This window comes from Bombus huntii, chromosome 14 (genome assembly GCF_024542735.1).
Source record: "Bombus huntii isolate Logan2020A chromosome 14, iyBomHunt1.1, whole genome shotgun sequence".
NCBI lineage: Eukaryota > Metazoa > Arthropoda > Insecta > Hymenoptera > Apidae > Bombus > Bombus huntii.
In genome coordinates this window covers 1,316,407-1,341,819 of record NC_066251.1, presented here as the reverse complement: position 1 = coordinate 1,341,819, position 25,413 = coordinate 1,316,407, and the positions used below count along the sequence as shown (strand labels likewise).

At 48.6% G+C, this 25,413-nt stretch overlaps 1 protein-coding gene across 12 annotated transcripts in view; it reads right to left on the bottom strand.

Moving 5' to 3' along the window:
- Window positions 1–25,413, bottom strand: part of LOC126873541 (tyrosine-protein phosphatase Lar) — a 275,993-nt gene that overhangs the window by 75,820 nt on the left and 174,760 nt on the right. For all 12 annotated transcript variants that reach the window (XM_050634518.1, XM_050634524.1, XM_050634527.1 and 9 more), the window contains 2 exons: window positions 18,695–18,826; window positions 16,899–17,057 (listed from right to left, as the gene is read on the bottom strand). In XM_050634518.1, coding sequence (XP_050490475.1) covers window positions 16,899–17,057; window positions 18,695–18,826 — 291 coding nt within the window. The remainder of the gene's footprint in view (window positions 1–16,898; window positions 17,058–18,694; window positions 18,827–25,413) is intronic.

Below are 25,413 nucleotides of genomic sequence, written 5' to 3'. Positions count from 1 at the left end.
CTTACGAGAAACGGATAAACAAGAGGAATCAGAGAAACGGACGTTTGGAAAAAAGCTCGTTTCTCGAAAGGGCAGTGAGAAAACTGGAGCCTGATCGATATCGGGGAAACTCCGAAAGTATCCCCTTTTACTAGCTGCCTTGTTCATCTTCTGCTTTGATATGCGCCCGTAATATAGTTATTGCGTATCGACCGATATAAACGACTAATCGAAAAAGTTCGACACACACACACACACACACACACACACACACACACACACACACACACACACACCTTTGAAGCGAGGAAAGTTGTAAAGGACCTTCTCTCTCTCTTTACAGGATTCTCCGTGGTCGACGTAACGTTTTCTATACTTCCGTGCGCAGCATAGTTGCGGCTGTAGACGAACAAACGAAAAGTACGATTAAAACTATCAGTTGGAGAAAGGCGAGGGAGGAAGCGTGGCCCGAAGCAAAAGGAGAATCGTGGTCCCGTAGAAGCTGCTCGTCTACCGGACGGTTGTAAACGATCATGCAAATAGCAGGCGAAACGCGTTCAACGACGATTTTGTCGTGGATTCCTGCACTAGGGCGAAAACCCGTGTCGGGCAACGACTATTTATTACTCCGCTCTCGTCGGGAATCCGGTCCACTCTTGCCGCTGCATATAAACATGAAGAAAGGCCGATGCGAGGCGCGCGTATGCACCGCAACTGACGCCGCTCTAAGCATTCCCCGGATTTGCCTAGCAATCCGGGATCTTGGGCCGACTACATTGGATTTGCAGGGCGAATAAAACGCTCTCCACGCTACACCATGTACCGCGGCGCGTTTCGAATAATTCTCGAGTGACGCTACCAAACCACCGGTAGCCCGTTCGATCACCGATGTACGTATTTCGAAGCGGGCCGAAGGATTCTCGTTCTGGATCCTTCTTCACCCTAGATGGCATTGCAGATACGCGACGCGAGAACGAGGTCGTAAAAATTCAATGGACCTTCGTAGCCGCCCGATTTCCACGAGTCTCGGCTTGACTTTGATTTTCTGCGATAACCGAGACCAGGGAACCGGCCAATAGCCGCTCGTGAACCGCTGTGTCGCTTCGAAACGATAACTAATACGGCTGAGCCAGCATCCGAGGCAAGCGGCGCGGCGGCTAGCCTCGGACGGTACACTTTGATAGCTTACCGAGGCTTCTATCGGTCATATTAAGTAGCCTGACCGCCATACCATCGAGACTCCCTCGTACCTCGACCCTACTCCCGAGATCGAGCTCATCCTTTAGGCGGACGACTTATATTCGCAGCCAGCCGGTGCCACGGATCCACCCTTAAATCTTCGATAGAGGGGTGAGTTCTCTTCCGTCGTCGTTCTGATCCATGGAGCAGAAACTCGACGAGTGTAAGGGTTTTATTTCGCGATTCGCACGAGGGGAATAACGGACGAAAGCTTTTGAATTTGTTGTCGCTGCGCGTTGCTACGTCGCTACATCGTAAAAGCTTAGCGCACGAACACAGACGAGGAGAGGCGTAAAGCAATTAGTCGCGTGTTTGCTTTTCGTCTCTTTTATACGGCAAAGGCGAAAATAGAGTTAAGTATCTCTCGACTCGCTACCACTATCGACTTTTAACCCGCAATCGAAACAAAGAGCAGCGCAGACAGCGAGAGAAGAACAAAGCGAACCGCGCAAGTCAAGCAACAGGAATAATTTTCTTCTTCGATCCTTACGGCATCGCGACGATATCGTTGGATTTTTCGATAATCCCGAGAAAGCGCGAGAGCAAGGGCAGGATATCGTTACGCGGAATCAAAGCTCGCTGTCGGACGAGTAATCCGGCGGCTCTGAGAATCGTAACGAGCCACTTCAGTGCCAACCTTTCCGCTGAAAGTTTATCGAAACCCGGAAAAACACGGTCCAGGTTTCGTATTTTTTTTTTGGACGTCGTCGAATTCTGCTTCGCGAGTTTTACCGTTTCACCTTCCGCTTCCGTGACTCGTCCTTCGGCTTCCAGCCTTGGGGCGTCACGGAACGCCGTGGAACCGCGTAGCGTTCTCGTTTTCCACGGGCACACGGCTTCTGCCTCTTTCATCGTTCGACCATTATTCTAATGAAAATATGATGAGCGTCATTTCACTGACTGATAGCCGTTATTACCGCGTAACGTCCGCCGGCTGTGCAGCCGTTTCCGACGCAGCGCTCTACCTTTGATTTAAATTGCGAACGTTTTCCGTGGCCGCCGTATCTGCCAGAGTTTTCCTCTGTCCCCTCGTCCTCATTCCCCTCCTTTTCATTTCCTGCGATTTTCAGTCGTCGGAGCGTAATCACGTTTGCAGAGCTACGTGTATCCGCCAGCACTTAGGATTTACCTCGATGTCCCGAGGAACGAAACGGAACGCAACGCAACGCAAGGCGATGCAACGTCGTAGATAGAGGAAGGAGGAACAGGTCTACGAGGGAAAGGGAACAACGAGGACATTTTTATCCTGCTAACATGCCGGCAAATTTCGTTGCATTCGGCCGAATTGCCTCGAATTTCCGACACGTTTGTCTCTCGAAGCCGCGTCGAACAACGCGCACCCACCCCGACCAACGTATTTTCCTGTAAACGATTTCCCTCCTCCTCTTTCGTCCACTTCTCGCTGTTTAGCGTGTCGTTTTTTCCAAGCGTTACGAAAAAAAGGGGATTTCCAGACGCTACCTTTAAACACGCGTGAAAACAAGAAGGAAAGCGAGAGCAAGAGGGCAGCAGCGACTTTTGGAAAATTTTCCATTTCCTGCCGCCGCGCGTCGTCGTAACCCGGAAAGGTCGGACGAACAATTCCATATTCTTCGACGAGTCCCCAGAGAGGGAAAAGGCGCCTGTCTGGCTTCTCGTAAAAGGATAAGATAAAACGAGAAAGAGGACGACCATCTGTAGAAACTGTTCGTCTATTTAATGCGGTATATCTCTTCGTCCGAGACGTATTGGCGATCGTGCAAACGCAGTTCCGCGCTCGGACAGAACGAGGATCGGTCGGATAAAGATATTTATTGTACTCGTCTTTTCGTCGTTTCTTTTAATTAGAAGATTCGAAATCAAAGTTGCATCGACGAACGATCGTCGCATTTCGCGTGGCTATTTTTAATACCGTGGCATGATGAAACTGATTTCAAGAAATTCGCAGTAAAAATGGTAAATAAAGTAAAACGAAGGTTTTCCAATAAATGTAACGATGATAGATGTCTTAATATTTATAGTCGGCGATATACATGTACGCGATAGCGTAGCCAATAAAAATCTCCAACTAGCGACGTAATCGTCACTTTGTTCCAAGCGATAAGTCAAATCGAGCGAACCAGAGAATCGCGTGCTTTTTTTTTATTTTTACCATCCGAGATATTTATAGGAGAAAAAATTGTCCCGCGACGTACGAGACGATGGAAAAATCAGGCGCATGCAACTAGACGATATTCGAAATTTCCGTGGAAACCGCCTCGAGATCGAAACGCAGCACACGCTACTTATATAAAAATACTCGATTTCCAAGTCGTCGATTACACGGCAATATCTGGATCAAAGGCTGGGCTTTTTTCGTCTTTCACGATGGGAAATACCATCGGAGGATTCGCGATACGTTCCTTCGTCAAACGGGATTCTCTTTACCTAGTGTTATTAAAGTAAAATTATTTCCTCTCTGCTATTTGCACAATAATCCGAGATATAGGCAAACCATTAACTTCATTCGGCATATCGTTTCGCGTTTCGATCCATCGTCGACCGATTCCCTTTGAGAGGTACGCGCGCGTACAGGCTCGCGAAGCGGAGCGAGTCGCGCACGCTCGTAATTAATAAATAATAATTAGTACGCGGGCTGATGGTTATTTGCGAGCTGGCAGACCGGGTTTATCCCTCTCGCAAGGGGAAAGTTCCTTAACGAGTCATCTACGAAGGTAGCCTGGTTCGTTGCAACTTCTCTTTTTTTGCCCGAAGAAAGAAAGGGGGGAAAAAGTGGAGTGTTCCGCTGCTCGTAATTGTAGGAGAGAAGAAACAATTTCGACCCTTAGCCTCTGGCTTCGACGTCGGAGAGAGAAAGAAATCGCTCGATAGGTACTTCCGTAGGGTCGAACAGACGATTCGCAGGAGAGCGAAAAGACGACGGAGAAACGCTAGAGAGAGAGAGAGAGAGAGAGAGAGAGAGAGAGAGAGAAGAGTACGGCGAGGCAAAAGTAGGGAAAAAGTACGAAAAGTCGGAGAAGCTGGTAGCAGACGCGACGGGGAAGGGAGAAAAAGCGGACCGTGTTCCTTGACGAAAAGAATCTCTCGACTCGTCTCTAAAGAAATTAGTATTCGTTCTTTTCGGTCCGCGTGATTCAATCTACGAGCTAAATCGAGTTGGCGAGCATGACGAAACACGCGCCCGGCGAATTAGTCCAGCTCGAAGTTGCCTCTTCTTTTTGCCCCGTCTGCCGCAATCTCGCGGCGCTCTCGCACTCTATCTCCTATTCCGGTTGCCTCCCTCTTCGTTTCAGTCGTCGTTTTTAATGGAATTGTCTCGGGCTCGTTCGAGCCACGCGACCCTCGATGCTTTTAAATCGCTTATTATCGTTCGCGTTACCGTCGTGCTCGCGAGATACCGCGTACTAAAGTTGCGACGAGACCTCCGCCGCGCCGTTCAACCTTCGCGCCGCATCGTTCGCTTGCAACGAATTCCATTATTTACTCGTCGCGATTTTTCAGCCGCTACCGGAACCCCGTCCGATACTTTTGACCGATTGGAACGTTTCCCCCGAAATTCCGTGGACTGCGGCGCGCGCCGCTGGCCCGCGATACCCGCTATAACCGGTCGGCAAACGTTCCACGAAAAAGTCCATTTGTACACAGAGAACGATCCGATTTAATTAATTTCGGAATCACCGTGGCCCGATGCCGGCGGGACTCGTCAGCCCGGCTATTGCGACACTCGTTCGTCTAGGCCTCGGCGATTCCAGCCGACCAGGCCGTTTCCACTAACCTCGGCTTGCTGAATTTGGATTTGTTTGCGTTCCCGACTCTGTATGCGGCGGAGGTATTCCGCGAAATATATAGCCCCGAAATTAGAAACGGCATTGGACGCGTGCAGTTGCGTCTGCAATTGCGAAAGCCCGATACGCGCCAGAGCTCGCCATCATTAATTTACATCGATGCCGCGAATTATATTCACAGCCGATCGCTGCCAGAGGAACCGAGCCAAAAATGGCCGCGGATTAAACGATACGTCTCGAATCAAAATATCAATTATCGATCCCGTGCCGCCACTCTCAGCCTGTAATTTCCCCGTGTTTACGCGACACAGTTACGTTATGTTCTTCTCGCTAACTCCGACGAACCGTGTTTTCCAATTTTTTGTCCACTTTTTCATTATCTGCATCCAGATTCCCCGGCTTAATTTCACGTTGACTTTTCGTGATTTATCGCACCTTCTTCCACGACTAATCGCTTTTACGTGGTTTTAGCAGAATATTTAAGCGTTTTCCTTCTCGTCGAACGAAAACAAGTTTCTCGAAGATTGGAACAAACGATGTATTCGATAAACGGAGTAGGTGGAATCGAACGAGAACAAATATTTGCTCAAGTTCTGTTTTTCTTTTCTCTTTTTTTCTCTGACAGCTACTTATCATTCATAAAAATACGAACTTGGATACGCGTCGACGTTCGTCGAACGATCAGCGTCCAATCTCGGAAACGTTAACAATTTCCCTGATCCGATCCGATAAAAGAAAGCAGCGAATCAACAAAAAATTGCCATTTCTACGCCAAATGATTATCTCCGAGAGGTTTGGAAATGGCAAAGTTCGTAGAAGTTGGGGTCCTTTTAGATCGATCGTGACTTCCTTCTGCGTTTAATTCCCGAGAAAACCGGATTTTCCGCCCGATCGAGGTCGCTTTTCACGTACGAGAATGCAGAGCCACCCCGGCGTGGTTCCTCTTTCAACGAGGCGAACGCGTCACGGTCCCCTCTCTGTTCGCCGAGGCTCGATCTTTTCGTTGATGTTTCGTCGATGGAATTTCATATTTATTTCGGTCTGTCGATAGTGCGCGCGTGTTCGGACTCGGAACGGATGCTCGATGCCTGGCGAGGACGAAAGGAGACCGCGTCGGATGAAACGAAGCGAGGCAAGACAGGAAAACGGAGAGACGTTTGCCTTTGTCTTGGGATTTCCTTTCTCGAAGGTTCGCGGGACACGAACCCGTCAATCTTCACCGCGAGAGATTAGAACGGCAAGAACCGGCAGATACGCTTCCGTCTGCCAAGCGACGGATGCCGGGGAGACGAATTGCCTCTTCCGGAAACAAAGTTTCCTTTTGCCGATTTCTCTTCCCTCCTTTTCCACCGGTATTCTTCTCTGCTCGCCGTAATACCCATTACGTTTTTCCTATATTCCATCGTTTTCCTCTATTTTCATCGTACGATCGTACGATCTCAGCCTGCGGTTACGGCGGACCTGTACTCGCGCCAACACGCCTCTTAACACTTGGCCAACCGAACCGGCAGATCTTCCTTTTTGACTTTAGCAACGCGTTTTGTTGTTGTTGTTGTTGTTATTAGTTATTCTTTACCTGGAACTGTTGCCAATTATTGCAATTGCGCCATTTTTTCTGCTTTTATAAAGTATATAATAAAGTACACCGATTTAGTGGTATCAAAATTAATCAAAAAGTTACGCTATCAGTTATGACTAAATAAAGTTATGATCGAACGAATATAATACATGCTGTAAAAAACTGTATCTTTGGTCATCTTTAATATGTTCTTAATTTCACTTATATTCTTTTCATACTTTTAATTTGACGTCCTGTACAAACAATACGCGAAATCGTTAAATAAAATCATTACCGCAAAATATAATCAATCGCTGAAATAATTGTTACGCTTGTTTGTTTTCTAAGCAGCGAATATTAGTCCTCGATACTTGGACAAACGCACGATGGACAGCGTATAGGTTGGCTAAACGTTAAGGCGTTAACGATAGCTAATTTTAAGCTACTTTTTCTCGCCGCTATTTCTAAACCTTTCATTTCGTTTAAATTCGTTTTCTCACCTACGATCTCGAAATTTGTCTCCGCGACTGTGCAGTTGGTATCGATATTGAAAGATATGTCGCGTTAATCGAAATAAAGACGCATTAATGATACACGTAGAATCCATGCACGGTTACACGTGCACTTCAAATGGCACGAATCGAAGCTTCCATACACATGGATACGCGTACGCGTGTCTTTTTGATACGCCTGTGGCAAATTGAACAGGCGTATTTATGGAAAGAAATTTAAACGGCATATTTCATTTATGCCGGTCGATTTTATCAGCATTATAAATTTCCAAAGTAAACTTTTAAAATTTTAATCACGACCGAGGGATGCCCTATTTCACGATAAAATTAACATCGATGGAAATTGTAGTAATGAATTTTTTATTATATTCGGTCCGCCTGCGGTAGCTTTTGTATAATTACGACCGTAAGAATTCGTCCGTTTCGTCGTTCGCGCGGCTCCGCGTCGATTACCAACCAACGTTAACTGTAATCTTAGTCGGAGAGTTGAAAAGTCGAGCCAAGTTGTCGATGATCCCTTGGCTGCAACTATTGCTTCGGCTGGGGCGGTCTCCGCTTGCTTGCTTTTCATAACGAGCAGGCGGCCAGCATCGACGAAAGAGAGAGGAAAAAATACGTACAGAAAGGGAGAGAAATAGGAGGAGAGAAAGAAAGGTGATCGAGGGGGAGCAGTTAGAATTCCGCACGACGCGCCGCGGAGGCTCTTAGTCGAATCACGGTTCGAAGACGGTTTAATCTTCGACTCTCAACGACTTAACTTTGCGTTTATAAAGACTGTTTGTAAAAACGACACGGCAAGAGTAGAAACGAAGACGGTACATTCCTACCGCCTTATTAATTACGCTATAGTACGCGCTCCGACGATGCAGATTCGACGATCCTTCGACGCGAAGCGAATTCAATTCGACTATCCGAGAACGGAGGAGTCTGGCTCGTTTCGTACAAAAGTGTTTCCGAAAGTTTCCTTTCGCGCACTTTTGTCGCTACATTTTCCTACTCTTTTCGTACGTTTTCGCATTCGTTTGAAATTTCCTCCATGTAATTACGGTTACGATCGCGTCTCGTTGTAACGCTACTAAAACTGTCGAGATATTAAAAGACGGTGGTTAATTCTGGCTCGTTTCAAACAAAAGTGTTTCCGAAAGTTTTCTTTCGCGCATTTTTGTCGCTACGTTTTCCTACTTTTTTCGTACGTTTTCGCATTCGTTTGAAATTTCCTCGATGTAATTACGGTTACGATCGCGTCTCGCTCTAACGCTACTAAAACCGTCGAGATATTAAGAGGCGGTAACCACCGATCGATCGAATGGAAGGACAAGAAAATTCGTGAGACGGTCGGTGTTTCGTTGGCCGGACGCCGAGGAAAGACATAAAAATCGCTACGTAACGGCGCGACCGAGATCGAGCGAACGGTCGGAAAAATTCAAGACGTTCCTCTCGGTTGTGTCGGTTGGAAGGAAAACCGAAGAGATCGACGAATCGGGCGAAATGGAGCATGAAATCGTAAAACCACTCCGCGGAGGTTGCGGAAAATGGTTGTTCGTCGAGAGGAACGGGAGAAGAGAGACGGGTTAGGGAGTTTGGTTAGTACGTTGAATGGAGAAAATCGCGGCACACGGGCCGAATATCATCGACTTCGATAAGGGACGCGCGCGTGCTGTGGCTCACGGTAGTTTCTGAAAGGCTAGAGAATCTCGAGATCGCCCTTCCACCCGCGGCTCGGCCATGTTTCCACCTTCCTTCTCGTTTCTCCCGTCTTACCCATCTCGGTCCTCTTCGTTCATATATCGAGGCGATCCTCGCGTTCACCCGAGGGGACCAAACACCCATTGTTAAATGCCACATTATTCCGCGATAACCCTGAAACCGTTCGATTTGTCCGATTCAAGACGTCTTCTCCGCCTTCTTTCTTCCACCTTGCCTTTCTGCGAGCCGCGCGAGCCGGATTTTTCTCTCCTTTATCGTTTTCTATTATCGGTCGAGTCTCGATTGCCATTGAAACGGCTCGTCGTCCATTTCTCGTCGGACTTCGATTCCTCGGAGCGAGACAGGCTGCAGGTTGAATACCGCGATAGCTGGCGATATCGTGGATGGTCGTATCGCGTGTACGCGTTGTTTATCGAGTTTTCCTCGCGGTCGGTCAGTCGTCGTTCGTTCGGACTGGTCGTCGAAGGAGATACGGCGAATTCTTTCCGCGGACGAATCGACGAGCTACAGGTTGCCTCGAATCGAACAGCCAGCAACTTGGCTGTCGTCGTGGACACCGGTGTCGCCGCCGGCAGCGACGTTCCTTCCGTTTCGTCGCCAACCTCGGCCACTTTTCACCGATTGGAGGAAGACGCGCCAGTTTCGACGTCGGCTTTCGTAATCGGCAAAGGGACACAGAGATCCGATGGACGTGTGGAGCGAGGGGAGCCACGGTCCGGGAAACTTCCAACGGTCGTGGGAAAGTTTGATTGCTGAAATAGTTGGCGTCGGTCTTATCTCTGTGTCGTAGCTACGGCCGAGAATAGAAAAAAGGGGATGAACGACGAGGGTTGGGAGGAAGGACGTACGTCTGAGTTACGAGGTTGTACGGTGGCGGTGAGCGAAAACTCGCAGCTAATTTATGTGCCAATTAATTGCTAATTAAGGGACCGGTTTTTCGGACGAATCGAATACTCCGCCTCGATACGGTTCACGGAGACGGACGAACTCGGTGAACGGGTAAGCGGACGAAGAAGCGAACGGAAGTTGACTCTGCTCTAGCGCGTTTAAAACCTCCTCTTTCGCTTCGCAACGTTCGCGGATGAGAAGGGTAAGGGGTAACAGCGGTTTCCTTCGCGCTACGAAACTTTCAACTCCGCTTCTTCATCCCGGATCAGCTTTTAATCGTTCGTTCCTCCTGGCCGAGTTACGCATGTACCTACACCTACATATATACGGTGTATCCCTGTATATCCAGCTTCAAGGTTCGCGGTTCGTCCTCGTTTCATCCCCTTGGCGTTTCGTTAATCTTCTCCATCCTTCGTTTTTACCCCTCTTTTTTATTCATTATCTTCTCCTTCGGGATTGGCAGCGTCTACCCGGCACGATCTCCGGTCTCCTCGTTATTTCGATTCTACCGTGCAACGAGTTTCGACGAAATTAAGCTCTCGAGTACGACCGGTCGTGGAAATTTAGAAAAGACGGCCGGGTCGCGCGAATGGGTCGAGACTATCGGTTTGTCCGAGTACGAAAAACTATCGAAAGATGGAAGAAGAATTAATATCGATCGGCAACCGTACTAGAGACCCGAACGCAGCAAGGAGTCGCCTCCCTCGCTCTCTCACTCCTCGTTTGCTGGATTCCTGCGATATCCATTTTCAGAAAGACACGACGGATGGTATTTCACCGGGGCAACCATTTTCCCGGGGAATCCACCGGCTGTTAGATGGTGTTGTGTTAACGAACTTGAATTTCTCGAAAGACGGTACGGACGAGAAGAAATATATACGTAAGATTCTCGCTTTGGTTCGGGTTTCGCCAACGAGCTTCGCGTTGTTGCGCCGCTTAAAAATACGAAATCGAATCCAGAAACGGGAGGAACGAAGCAACCGGTGGAAGAGACGGGAAATAAAACGTCTCCCGAGACAACAAAAGGAGTCTCTCGTTCGAAGCGGATATTCCGTTGGTCGGTTCTTTTACTTCCAAGAGAGTCAATATTGACCGTTCCGCGCCTTCCTCAGCTGGTTCGTTAGTAGTACAAGAATTTCTTTCCATTGTCAGTCGTGACTGCCCAGGGAATGCCCGTTCGAAACGTTATACGTTAATTAGGGATCGTGGTATAATCGTGGTATAATCGTGGTATAATCGCGGTATTATAGCGGCTCGAAACGCCTAACTGACGTTCGGTTTGGTTCGTAGCAAGAAAACCAATTTTCACGTGGCTTATGTCAGGTTGTCCGAAAAGTTTCTTTCGTTTTACGAGGAAATAATAGACGCGCAACGTCCCTTGTTTTACGTTATTTCGTCGAATTACGTTGTACGATCCACTTTGTTCCGTCGAGATAAACACCGCGATATTTCACAGATTTCGTTTCACGTTTCTACGAAGTCGCGTTGTTGTAAAAAACGCGTCCGCGAAAGAAAGATACTTTCCGGACAACCTAATACGTGCTTTTTTTCTCATACCGTCGCCACATTCGGATCACGAATTTACAAAATCTCGCGATATCCACGGATCGCGTTTCTTCCGTACGATCCGATCGTTCGAAAAACCGCGACTTTCAAACATCCACTTTTCTACGAAGTTGCCTCTATCGGATCTGCTGTTAAACAGCTTTGATTTGAGGAAACAGGAATTTGAGGAAACAAGTGCATACCAGTTGCAAACGTCTTTCAAACTGTTTTCTCGTGCTAGAGAAAAGCCAGATAAGGTAAAAGAGTAAGAAAGTAAGGCTAAGGGTAAGGCGGAGGGAAAACTACGTTGTTTCCAGACTCGTTAATTAAGCATTCGTTGAATTCGGTTCTCAGTATCGGCTGGAATCTTTGGTGTCGCGTTTACCTTTGAACGAGACGCGATTCCCCGAGTTTGGGCAATCGAAATAAAGACGAGGTCCCGAAGGCACAGTTTCTAAAGGTCTCGTCTTTTCGAGCCTAGCCGACCGAATCGTCGACTGTCGAGGATGGACTCGCAGCGCGTATTTCGACGATAAACCGAAAGACGGGAAGGCAAGCGAACAGAGATTTTCCATCGTTCGAAAGGATATCAAACTCTACCGATAGCATCGTAATAGAGCAGCGTCGTAGCATCGCTAACGGGATTTCAAAATGTTTCGTACAACGCACGCAATATATATACATTAGGTCGTCCGAAAAGTTTCTTTCGTTTTATTTTAAGGAAATGGCGGACGCACAACATTTTTCGTTTTGTATTATTTTATCGAATCACGTACGATCCATTTTGTTCTATCAACGCGAAGATCGCAACGTTCGACAGATTAGGTTTCGTGTTTGTATAAAGATGCGTCGTTGCGAAAGACGTGTCTGCAAAAGAAAGACACTTTTCGGACAACCTAATAGTTTGACACGGCGCGTAATTGTAAATGGATCAGCTTGAACAGAAATTTTCTACGTCGTTGCATCGCGAATACAGCGATTAAACGAAAAAGGACGAAAAGAAGTATTTTCATCGTTGATCGTCGCAAACCGATTACGTCGCGATCTCGAACGGTAGAGTTCGGCTCGCGACAGCGACGCCCCTTTTTGGCATCGCCGGAGACTCGGTTGAAAGAATTATTTCGTGGGAATTTCACGAACGAGAGACACGGCAACAAACTTGTAGCGTAGCTCGATGCCGGGCGTAACTCGAAGTAGATAGTTCACGGTGCAAGCCAACGGGAACCGAAGATGCCACTTAGCCCTTGTGCAAATTTAATTTCCACCTGCCGCGGAACTCGAAATTAGGCTAATGCTAGGACGGGGACTGTATGCCCTTTATGGAGACCGCTATCGTGCTTCGGCATCCGACAAAACGATGCAGCGAGCCGCGTCGCGTCGCGTCGCTCTAGCAACCGAGAAACTTCCGATGGAAAATTTATTCGAAACGTTGAGCGAAACTTCCAACCGTCGCGTTATGACGGTCCCTCGTCAGAGACGAACGTTTTGTAAAATCGAGAGACAAACGAGATTTCCGATAACGCCAAGCCACTTTCCTCTCCGTTGGACAGTTGGAAACTGTCAATTACTCCGAATAATTGAAACACGTATGTAAGTAATAACTCCGGACGAGTCGCGAAATTTTACCTCCGGTTCCTCTGTGTTACGTATCGCGGCTTCCAAACTTTTAATCTTGTTTCGTCCGGAATACGCAAACGTCACACGTCTGTAAATCGTACGGCACGATAGCAACGGAGGCTACTTTTAAGCCGAAGTCTTAAAATCTCGCCACTCTGATAAACATCGTATTCGGCTATCCAGCGATCGAGAGACGCGTCAAAGTTGGACGAGTCGCGATAGGATCGCGCGTGGTAGCGTTACGTCCGCCAGCCGCTCTACTTAACGCGCGTTACGTGCCTCGCACGTAGACGTTGTCACCCAGCCATAATATAGCGATAGAAAAACCAACGGGGTCTAACGAACATCCGAAACGACAACGCAGAGAGTGTTCCAGTGTAAGAAAACAGTAGCAGCACGACCATCTCTGATCTGGGTCCCGGCGACACCCTCTCCATAGCAGCCAGACCCGTGGTATTAGGTCGTCCGAAAAGTTTCTTTCGTTTACGAGGAAATAATAGACGCGCAACGTTTTTTTGTTTTATATTATTTCGTCGAATCAGGCACGATCCATTTTGTTCCGTCGAGATAAACTCCGCGACTTTTCACAGACTTGGTTTCACGTTTCTACGAAGGTGCACTGTTGCAAAAAACACGTTTGCGAAAGAAAGATACCTTTCGGACAACCCGATATATAAAATCAGCTCTCGATATTCTCTGTTCTAACACTCTGAACCGTCGCTCTGTTGGATTCGTACGATAAATTTCGCTGCTATACTCGAACTTTAACTCTTCGCCTTATTTGTGTAACGTTCGAACTGCGACGCATCGAGCATTCGCGAAGCCGGTCGTCGCTTCTCGTTCGTCCAATCGTCCACGCGAATGTAGCGAGTCGCGTCGTAAAACTTTACACTAGAAAACAAGGTAGAATATGCCGTTGACGGTAAAGGTTTGCTCGAACGGAGAAGATAGCATCGACGCCTTGCCAGTTCGCCGTGCTGACAATGAGCACCGACGAGATCAGATAACGGACGGCCTCGTTGCGATATAATTTCCCTGTTCGCCAGGACACTCGGCGTCGTCTACGAAAGAAGACAAATTCTGCGCGATTTCTTATTACGCGAGAACGCATCCTTTCTTCGTTTCATCGGCTAAATTCGCAAGAGCGCGTCTATTTCCGTTTAATTCCTCCGATTTGAGTGGAAAGTGTTCGCGAAACTCGAAACGAATCTGAAAGTCGTATTTGCGTTATCAGAAGTTGGAATATATTTATAGCAAGAAATCAGAAAAAAGACTGTCGCCACTGATTTCTATATTCTGCCAATGTTCTCGATAACTCTCAATCCTTTTATACGTTTTCAGGTTGCTTCCAAGTTTGTTCAATATCTATTTTAATCGCGAGACCGTAGTAGACCTTGCGACAAAAGTTTCTATACAACTGGCTTATTTTTATTCAACCTTTGATAATATCGTCTTGAATCGCGTGAACTGTTCTCGCTTCTAACCGTTAGAACGCGTTATTATACGAAAAATAAATAAGAAATTGGCGCTATCCGTTTCTATTACCCTCGATATGTTTAGACGATATATTCGTAAAACGTTTTCACGAGTGTTCGAATATTTTCGTGATCCGGCATCGTCATCCATCGCGACGCCACCGAACGAAACGCAACGACGCGTTTTCCTGGAGACCGCGGTACAAAAATTCGATACGCTCGATTAGAAAAATTACGTGGCAGTAGCATGGACTTAGACAAAAGGGATAATTACTTGGACTCGACAAAGTCTGCGCGCCAGCTACAACGATTATCGATTGTTCCGCCAGCTCGCCATGTAATTTTAACCGCATTTACCGATGTTACGTTGTTACATTATTGCAACATAACATGCTTCGAGTAATCGCATTAGCCGAATGCGGCTTTAATACGAGTTCGCAGGTATTTATCGCGGTGATGCGTTCGATAACGAAGCGCGTATGGCCAACGGTACCGCCGGATGCCTAAATATTCGAACGGGCTCATTATGCGGCTGAGACTCCATTTACCAAAACCAACTTTGGCCAAGGATCGCGTTGCGAGCACGCGCCAGCACCGCGTAAACGTCGGCGCGTATTTTTCAGCCGCCCGGCCGAATTAAATACCCCGTTTATTCGGGCGGGTGGAGAAAAATTCGCGCAACTTTTAAACTCTCCCGTCCACGAAAGTGGGAGCGGGCGCCGGCAACAAAAACAAAAACACGGCCATGGATCTCGCGTAAGCGAGCCGGCAAGAAAAACTGGCAAAAAGGGGAGAGTTCTTCGCGTGGGCTCCGCGCACCACGGTGATTGATCGCGTGCGACTCCTCCACGGGGAAAAAGATGCTTAGTCCGCAGCCACCTCCGTCGTGTACTCTGTCGCTTTACAATTAGCAACCGTGCCTTTGCGCTGATATCCGTTTAACGTCTGCAAGTGCAACTTACACCGGCTTTTGTCTTTCTCTGTTCGAAAGTTGCGCGCTGTTTAATCAGAGAACCTGCGGCCAGTGGGAAAAATCGTGTCGGCCAGGCGAAATCTCACCGACGGGGAACGATCGAACGTTGCGGCGAACATTCGACAATTTCGGAAACTTGAAATGATCGATGCTCGATCTCAGCTTCTAATCCATTTCGGTACATACGAGACAAGCGTGGATCGCAGCGTAACCAAATTTTCTTCGTGTTTTAGCAAACAGAAAGGGTTTACGTTTTAAAAAAAGAGAGTGAAAGTGATCTAAGAACGAGAAATCACGTTTTTTCCCTGGAATTTAAAGTATCCTTCAACGGTATAGAAGTACGACAGTATTGACCGAGGATGAACGAAGAAACTTAACGAGATTAATATTCACTTTTTATTTGACTTTAGAATCGATATCTATTTTACGCTGCAGACGGTTCGTACGACGATGTACTTCTCTCGCCTAATGACTACAGCTAGCGACAAATAAAGGAACAGACACGTATTATCGCACCATTGGGAAAGCGATCATCCGGTCGAATCAACTTCGTAACAAATCGAAATCACGGCCGAATTTGAGAGATCCGGGCGAATATCCAGCGATTGACGACGGCTTGCATGGTGCCCGGTGGCAACGGCATTGACACGAAATAGTTGGAAATCGACGGTTGAAAGAGAGACAAAAAAAAAAAAAAAGGAAAAGGAAGGAGAGAAACAAAAAATTCCAATGAATTTCGAGCGTCGAATCGCGGTCGGTAACGCAAATGCGGAGAGACGGCGAAGGGAGAATGATTGCGGTGGAAGGTTAGAAATGAAACGTGAATCGAGGAAGGAGAGAAGCTTCGGAACGGTTTCTCACAACGGACGGTACTTTTTCTTTCCCCCCTCTCCCCCCTCCTTTTTTTTCCTTCTCCCCCAGAGGAAGAATACGAGAGAAACTGCCAGCAAAAATATCCGCGAGGTGAAGTTGGAATCGAATTAAAAAGCTGGCCAAGCCAATTAAGGCGTTTCGCGAAAGTTTAAGAGATTCTTCCCGGAAAAGGGTAAGCTTTGCAGGTGCGCGGCAGTCGCTTTTTTTTCTATTACGTCGCCTTCCGCCTGGTCGCCGAACTGGGCGCCATTAAGCTGTTCGCTCTTCCGTATAAATAGAAAGAGAAAGAGAGATCGCGTGGTTGGACCCAACCGTGGAAGAAGAAAGGCTTCGCTTAATTTCAACGGAATTTGGCTCGTTATATAGCCGTGTTGTTTCCTCCAGTCTCCTCCGAGTATTTCGATCGTCCTTTTTCCTGCTCTTCTTCGCGTCCGGCATCTGTTTTCCCACCTTTCGAAAAATCCCGAGTCTCTAGAGCAGCTTCCGTCCGCTGCGCAAAATCTATCCACACCGCTGAAAACTTTGCAGCGATCGAGCTTGCGCCACGGCGGCGCCAGCTGTTCCTAGCAGCCTTTCGTTAAATATTAAATTTCGACTACGCCGTTTGCCTTCAGGCTAACGTTAATAGCCGTACGACGATGTCGCCATGTAACGCTGAACCGAAACTTCTCCGTTGGACCGCGAAGCTTAGTAGTTGACGCACGCCATAGACGATCGACGAGAGCGTCGAACAATCGTCGATGTAAATTTAAAAGCAACTTTACATACCTTCGTAGACTCTAAGCTGCGCCTCGGCTGACACGGCGTCCCCGACTCCGTTCTCCGCTAGACACTCGTACAGGGTGTTGTCGCGAACCGGCCTGACAGGTTCGATCCGCAATAAGGCTCCGTTTTCATAGTTGTGCACCAGGTACCGTGACTGGGATTCTACGGAATAACGCGAAACATCGGGGTGAACGATCGTTAGGATTGGCCACGAGGTCGATCGGCTCGACCGATTTCCAGCCGAGTCTTCTCGATCTCGCGTATGGCACGGCCGTGTTCGTACAACGAAAGAAACGACTTTTCTAAATCTCGAGGCTCGTGCACGCACATTCGGCGTGTCTATGATTTACACTCGCAGGTCGAGTAATTTAATAACTTCGCGCGCGCGATCAAATCGAATCTGCGATCAAATCGTATTAATTTCAAGTTTCTTTCTTTACGTTGCACAGCGAGTAAAATGCCAAGGCCGCGACGCGAATCTTGCGAGCAGGCAGCCGATCGCTAACAACGAGGGGAAATAAAAAGGATAAGAAGAACGCGAAGGACGAAGGTTGTTAGAAGAGTCGATCACCAGGATGGAAACGAGGCGAAGCAAATGAGACAGAAAGGTATCCGTGGGCGGTCGATCGGTTCGATTCGTGCTGGCTCCTCGCGCGCGTTTCACGCGATCACCACCAACTTTGTTACGCGTCGTTATCTCCGTTTCGCTGGATTAGCGAATTTCGGAGCCGCGAACCAGCTCGAAATCGAGAACAATCGACGAGCCGAGGATAAAAGCGTCTATTCTCCGTTAACCGGCGCGATTTTTCGCGGCGTTGCAAATTTCCAACGGTTAGTTGGACCGCGCACTCTTCCTCGACAGGATCCGGTTCCGATTCCTATTCCGATTTCTATTCGTCCGACTGGTGGTAACGAGCGACGGGCCAAGCCAAACTCGATCTTCGGACTCTCGTTGCGCATAAACGATCCAGCTAATATTGCCAGCGAAATCTTACGATTCGTAAGCTACCGTCTCGTTACCGATAAACGTTGTTCAGCGATAGCGACAAGTAGCGACGATAAATAGAAGATACGCGATCAATCGCGAGTTACCTGGTCATCCTATTTGGCAAAGATTATGAAATTGTAAGAAAGAAGTCTGCTATTAGTTGGTGGATTGTTGTTTAAGATTGCTTCAATTTATATATCTATAGGATATATTCTATGTAGTCACAGTCTTACGCGACAAGATTGCCCGAACCGGAAATCAGTTTGGCAAATCCAAAGGGCGCGCGAGGCTTTCTGCTTGAAAGAAGCGACGTCTATTTCAGTTAGTACCTCGAGTTGTACGCTGGAAGATTCGGCAATCCGGTCGGTCTCTGGAAACTCTGGATGTAACGAAGAGTCCGGCTGCAGTGGCACACCGGTCGGCAACAGCCGGTGTTTCCGGAAACCGAGCGAGCGCGAAATTTAGTTAAAAAGAAAAGGGCGGGAATGTCGTCGAGTCTACGTGACGCGACGTATCGGAAGAGAACAACGTCGCTGGCAAGATGATACGAACGGAAAAGAAAACAAAAGCGGAAACGAAAAATACAGTACGAAATCGTGAGATAGTTACGAAAGAGAAACCGGATTTGCACGCGGAACCGGAACCGGAGACCGAAAAGAGCCAAGAGGCGATAGACTCGATATCGTCGATACGATTACCATCTCTGGCGTTTAGATGGTCCGCGGAACAGCAACGCGGTCGGTAGACGAGAAACGGCTTGTCGAAACTTTGAAAAACTAACAGACGACCAAACGAAAACGCGAATACTTACGGGAAACTCTCTTTCCGTTTTTCCGCCAGTGGATCTGGGGTGGCGGCGCACCTTCTGCCGTGCAGTAGAAGCTCGCTATCCCTCCTGCCTTCACCTGCTGCGATTGTGGCCTCACCAGGATCGTCGGCGGACCTGCGAGCACAAGATCGAGGCAAGCCTTTGATTAGAGTCGAGTAGTCCCTTCGGGCTGTTTCGATGCCCACCGTTGCTGCCCGAGTTAACATGCCGGACGGAGATAGAGAGGTTCCGCCGTATCGTGGAACGTCTTTGAAAGAATTCGCCGGTCGTCAGGCAAGACTGGGCGAATTATCGAAGGGTCGAAGATTATACGTAGTTTTCGACCGATCGAAGGAAAAGAGAGGATCGATACCGGATCGGATTAGATCGCATTTACGATCAGCGGATCGCATCGGTTCGTGACAGATCAAACTTTTCGTTCGGACGCGCCGTTCGACGAGAAACATACGTATGAAAAGCGAAAAGGAAAAAAGACAAAATATGAGAGAGAGAGAGAGAGAGAGAGAGAGGGAAAAAAGAAGTGGAAAAAAAGAAGAAAAAAAAAGAACGTTATTCCGGGCATTCGTAGAATCGATAGGATGAAAACTCGTGTAAACTCGATAAACGAAATTTGCTATCGCAGGAAATCGAGCGGCGCCCGAATCGAGCGGACAAATAGCGTGAACGCGTCGCGTGTCGTCCCGAAACACGCGGCTCAGAATTAGCGGGTTTAACACGTGAATGGAAATTTCGAGCCGGCTCGACACGCTTTTACCCGGCGATAAAGAGACGGTCGTTTCAAGATGGATGGATACGGTTGTGCGCCTCTTCTTTGTTCGTTGCTGGCAGTTTCTCCCGGCCCAGCCTTCGCTGTAACAACGACGCGCCGTCCCGCTGGAAACAGAAGGACCAGACCAAGAGGCGTGCTATCTGGAGCGAGACTACCGGCCAAGTATTAAATTGGTCTCGAAACTTTGCGATCGCACGGATCGTTTATGGCCACTCTTCCATGGATTGCCGCGCCGGTCCCTAACGGAAACGTTTCGACTTTTTCGATCTCCCGATTGCCCCTGAATCTTCGCTCTCAAAACAAATTGCAGCAAACGAACGAATCGCCCGAGACGGACCGGACGAAAGTCTGTCTGGATGTTCGAAAGGACGTTCTTGATTGCTGCACGATTCTTCGCCACGATGCGTCTGTTTGTATCGACGAACGGTTTGCGATTGCTACCAAACGCACGACGCACCTGGAAGAACATTCGACGAAGCGGTAAATACGCGCACAGCGATTTAACTGACACGATGATCTGACGAAAAAGCGGTGATCTCTGCGCGTAGCGAATGCGTTGACACGTACAGTCTGCGTCGCGCGATTCACGATCGATCGTTGATGGTCTCGTAACCGGCGACGTATCCACGACCGAATCGAATCTGACCGAATCGGATCGAAACGAATCGAATCGAATCGAGTCGAGTCGAATCGAATCGAATCGAATAGAATCGAATCGAATCGAATCGAATCGAATCGAATCGGATCGAATCGCATCGCATCGAATCGAGTCCAATCGAATTGAAACGCGACGAGCTTGCCGCATGCGGCGAAAAAAATGTCCTCGCGCGATCGCAAAATGAAAGATTATCGTGGAAAAGGGGAAACGATGTCGAGAGGGCATGGCCGGCTGGTTGAACAGAGAAGGCAAAAGCTTCGGATGGCTCGAAAATTCGTACCGTCGACGAACGAGAACACGAACGCGTTAATCTATCGGCTCTGCGATGAAAACTGCGAGGCAGGGATATGTGCGATGCAATTTAAGGTAAATATTATTCCATCGGCGAACCGTCGATAATTTTTGATCGAATCGCTCGTTCCAGATTATTGCTATCCACTCGGGTCGCATTGTGGCCGAACACGTGACGATTATCATAACGAAATAGTTGGAAGCTGGTGCATTAATCGAGCGCAATCCCGGCCGTGCGCGACGATCGATCGATTTTTAAATATTCCCACCGCTTTTGGCTACGATTCCGAACGAATTTCATAAAGTTTCGGCGAGAACAACGTTGTACAAAATGCTAGAAAAAAATCTCCACCGAATTCGAGGAAAGCCCGTTTTACGCGTACGAAGAGTTGCACGAGAAATCTCTCTCCGAAAGAGAGAAAGAAATTTCCAAAGATCAGGGTGGTTTTGAAAAATGATTTTAACCATTCGACCGACCGAGATGGTTTCCAAGCCTTTTCATAGATGCAACTTCCCTCGACTACAATTCAGATAGCTAGATGTATATTTATTTAGAACGGGTTGCAGAGCGCATCAAAAGCACCTGCCGCGCCCACGGTTGCCCAATGATAATTTATGATCGACCATGAAAGAGTCGCGCGATAAACAACCGCAAACCGGGATTCTGCGCCAAAATGCCGAGCCGCTGATCTTTCTTCGAAACCGACGTACGTAGACCGAGAGATCGGGTCTCGTTGAATATCGAAGGGACCGAGTGGACGCGATTTCGATGCAGCCACTGTACACGGCGAGAGAACACGCAGCGACTACTTCGCGAGCAATTGAATCCAACTCGCGGAACGCGTAGTTTACAAATTACAACGATGCTGAATTGCGTTTCGTCCGAAGGATCAACGACGAGCGCGTTCGTTAAAGCCTCGGCTGCATTACGGATAACAAGACCCGAACGAGAGAAACAAGTTTCCGACTTTCCGCCATCAAAAGCGATCGTTCGCTCGTTTTCATTAAATCCCGGCGAGTTGGCGAGAGGGAAGAGTTGAGAAACGCGGTCGAAAAGTGGAAAACACAGGGGAATTCGGAAAGCCACAGAGGATGGTCGTGTACAGATCGCCCGGAGAAAGGAACGCGGTAGGGGCGGGGGGATTTGGTAATTGCGTTTCGTTAATTCTCGCGCGACCGACATGCAAGAAATTACATCGTGAGCTTTGTACGAGTAACGTCGTTGATGGCGTTAACATCTCGCAGGGACCAGCAGCGTTCTTCGAGCGGCCAAGGGTAGAGGAAAATCTGGCAAAAATTTCGGACGCGTGTCCAAAGAAAAGTCGGAGAAACTGATGAGATTAAACGCCGGGACTTTGCAACGAAGAGTCCTATCCTGTTTGCTCTCCGAGAGCAGAAAGTAGCGACGGAGCGGTGGACGTTGGGCGATCGTACGAAGGCGACGAAGAAATCGAGCTTCTCTCGCGAATTCGTTAGCGCCGCTCGAAAGAGCGCGGCTGGTGCGAATCGAGCGTTCGCTACGGCCGAAAATCAGGATAAAGATCGGTCGGTTATTTCTGCCAAAAGTTCGTAATAACGAAGGATCGCGGGACGCGATCGTGGTCCGTGTAAAAACGGTCCAAGTCGTATCTCATGCTTAAAGTTTATACCGGTTTGGCAGGAGGATCTCGGAGCGGAGAAACGAGGAGCGGCGAGGCGAGGAGAGGCGAGGCGTGGCGAGGGAAGGCGGAGGCTGGAGAAAAAGTTTCGCTCGCGGAGCGCTCGCCTCTATTACGCTTTATAGCCTGCCGCGACGTAATTGAAAAAGTAGCCGATAACGGAGCAATCTGCATGAGATTTGAATAAAATTACGCGTTACCTACTGCCGAACGTATTACGGAATCGATCGGTGCATCGGTCTTTGTGTGCCATCGAGCCTCGTCGCGCGGATTTTCGGCCGCGCGACGAAAATTCGTCGGCCATGGATTCGATCCGTCGACTCGCGATTAATTGGCGATTAATTGGCGAAAATTTGTAAACGCTCGATAGGTACCGATCGAGCGAGTCTGTCTCGTGGAAAAGAAAGGCGAAGGACCATCGAGATTGCGCGGGTCGGTCATCGTTTCGAGCGGTCTGCGATCAAGTTGGAACTGGTACGAGGCGGAAGCTTGAAAACGCGTGGAAATCGTTCGTGTCGCTGACGTGATTCGTCGATGATCTCGTTGAGCCTCGAGTGCCAAGTGGATCCAAGTGGATGCAGCGGTAGGTGCAAGCCAGGCCGATGTAGGCGTACGCGCGGACTCTGTTCGACGCATGCAGCATCATCGGTGCCATTTTGCTCGGGCATCGATTGTAAACAGGAGAGTTTATGCGCCAACGATGGTGGATTCCCATCGCTGAACGATGACGCTCGTTGGCAGGGAAAAGGAGCGACGAGATGGAGAAGGAGAGAGAATGAAAGCCGATGGTGGTTGCGGTCGTAGCGGCGGAACGACGGTGGCGATGACGTCGGTGGCGGCGGTAACGCGAGAGGGGCGAGGCTGCATCAACGTCGAGTGTACATTACTCGAGCACGGGTTTATCGCAAATAATTGCGCGGACCTTATTCGCATTTTAGCGTATCGAAATCGCGGGTCGGTGTTGCAGGCGATCGAGACCCGTGGGTCGGGTGCAGGGCAAATATTAATTTAAATGGGTTTTCAACCCCTCTATCCGTGGCACGGTGTTCGCGTATCAACGAGGGAACAGTCCAGCTTCGGTTTCCGGAAATCTTCTCCGCGTTTTCTACTCGTTTGTACGAGCACAATGCGCCAACAATGGAGAATAGAATCCCGCGTGGATTAAATAATGAAAATTTTCCGCCGTTCTCCGGCCAACCGTGAAATTGAATTTATATGCCGGAGGACCGTCATTGGCGTTTAAGTATTATTGCCGGCTACGCCGTTACCTTCCTTCTCGATCTTTTCCAACGCAATAGGTTTCGCGCGTCGCCTCTATAATTTCTGTTCGATCGCAATCGCCGTGACACGCGACACGGCGCAACCGGACGGAGAAGGAATAGAAAAACGAATGGAAAAATATCCGGTCAGCTTCTGACAACCGAGAAGAACCAACTCGATTATAGGAATAAATGAATTTAACTTGTCAAAATGTGGCGTCAATTGGCCGACGAAAAAGGAAAACGTGACATACTAGCGGTGTTTTTAACCCAAAGCGAATGCACCTACGAATAGTTGACCCCGTCCGTTTTCGTTTTCGAGACACGGGTCAACGGCGAACGAGAGCATCGTAACTCGTTCGATGAAATTTTAATACCGTTTTCCGAGTGGACGTGTCTATTCGTGGCGCGACAAAACGGGACCATAATGATTTTTTTTGGGGCGAAAACAGCTAAACCGCTGTGGTTGCCGAGAATCCTTGAAACTTGAAAGCGAACATCGTTTTTCCACGAAATTCAAACGGATAGGCTCGATCTTGCCGCGGCTGGTCGGATACGGCCGAATATGAAATTGCAAGATTTCAATTCGGGATTGCGGCTAGCGGCCGCGTTTAATTGAATTCCGGGATTTTTAACGGGAACGTTGGATAGAGGGGTGGCGCGACCGCGACTTTACGCCGCTGGAAAAATTGCAATTTATTCCTTTGGAATTAAAGCGTCCATTACTTCGTAACTTCGTCTCGTCGTTTGCCGCTGTCCTCGTCGTTCGTTCGCCGCGTCTGACCCTTACGGACCTATTCTACTGTTTCGAGCGCGAGCTGCCAGGCAGTTAGCCACCGACACAAACGCGTCTGCACGTTCCATTCTCCTCTCGCGCTCGTCGCGTCGTTGCTCTTTCTTTCGCGATAAAGTTACGGCTGTGAAAAGAGCGACCGGCGCCTCTCCGGGCAGTCGCGATTTGTCGGTTGCGGATTATCCGTTTCTCGCGTTTCTTTAACGAGATAAGTAACGCAAAACCGACGAGCGTCGCGAACAAAGAGCGAAAAAACAATTCTCCCGTCGTCGGCATGCGATACGAAAGAGAACTCGTTACTCCTCTTCCATTTTCCGTCTCCGCCTCTCCTCCCTCCGTTCTCCGTTCTTTTTACTTTCACGAAAACAACGTTCCAATCGATCGTTCGCTTTCGATTCCGTTCTCCGCCGACGCAAACTGCTGATCGCCACGCGTCTCCTCCGCCGTGGAAAGCGTAGACGCGAGGGACGAGCTTGGATGACCGCAACGACGCGTCAACGACGCCTGTATCCGAAAGTGTGCCGAAGGAGCGAAAGGAAGGAGGAGCATAGATGCATCCGAGAGAATAGCACGAGATTCGGTGTCGATACGTATGCAAAGCGATTGCGTTTTAACCAACTTCTCGCCAGGAATTTCCATTAGTCTAGGAAGTCCAAGCGGCTCAGGGACAATGGCGAGGATGCGCGGCGGATTTCGGTGAACCGAGCGGTATGGCTGGTTGTTTCGACGAGATCGGCCCGCCGAACGATTTCGAATCAACGCGTCTGGTAGGGCGGATAATTCAATTTGAATATGCATGCGTACCGTGGCACAAACCTCGAAAATCCACGGGATGCGATGTTCTCAGTCGTTCCGCCGATGATTTACGCGCGGCGTTCGGCTACCGTTGGTCGTGTAACACGGGGCGAAGATCCCGCGAACGTCGTTACGTTTCAGCCTGGAATTTGCATCGATCGAGAGCAAACTCACGAGCGTTTTCTTTACGAGCGAGTCGATACCGATGCCCTGTAACGGGCGGCTGTCGGAGGCGGAGTCCAGGCGACTGGCTTCGGATCTATCTGGCACTTAAGAGAGTCTCCACGGTTCTATAACGGTGGGCGCAACGCGACGAGAAACGCCGTAGGGCCTGCGCTAAATTTATGCAAATGCATGCCGGCAATATTCTAAATAAGTAGCGTCGTCTTCGAGATATCTCGGTGCCCTGTGTCGCTTGTAAATTTGGCCGAACGTACGAACCAACGACTAATCACGGAAGAACGTCGTCGTCGTCGTC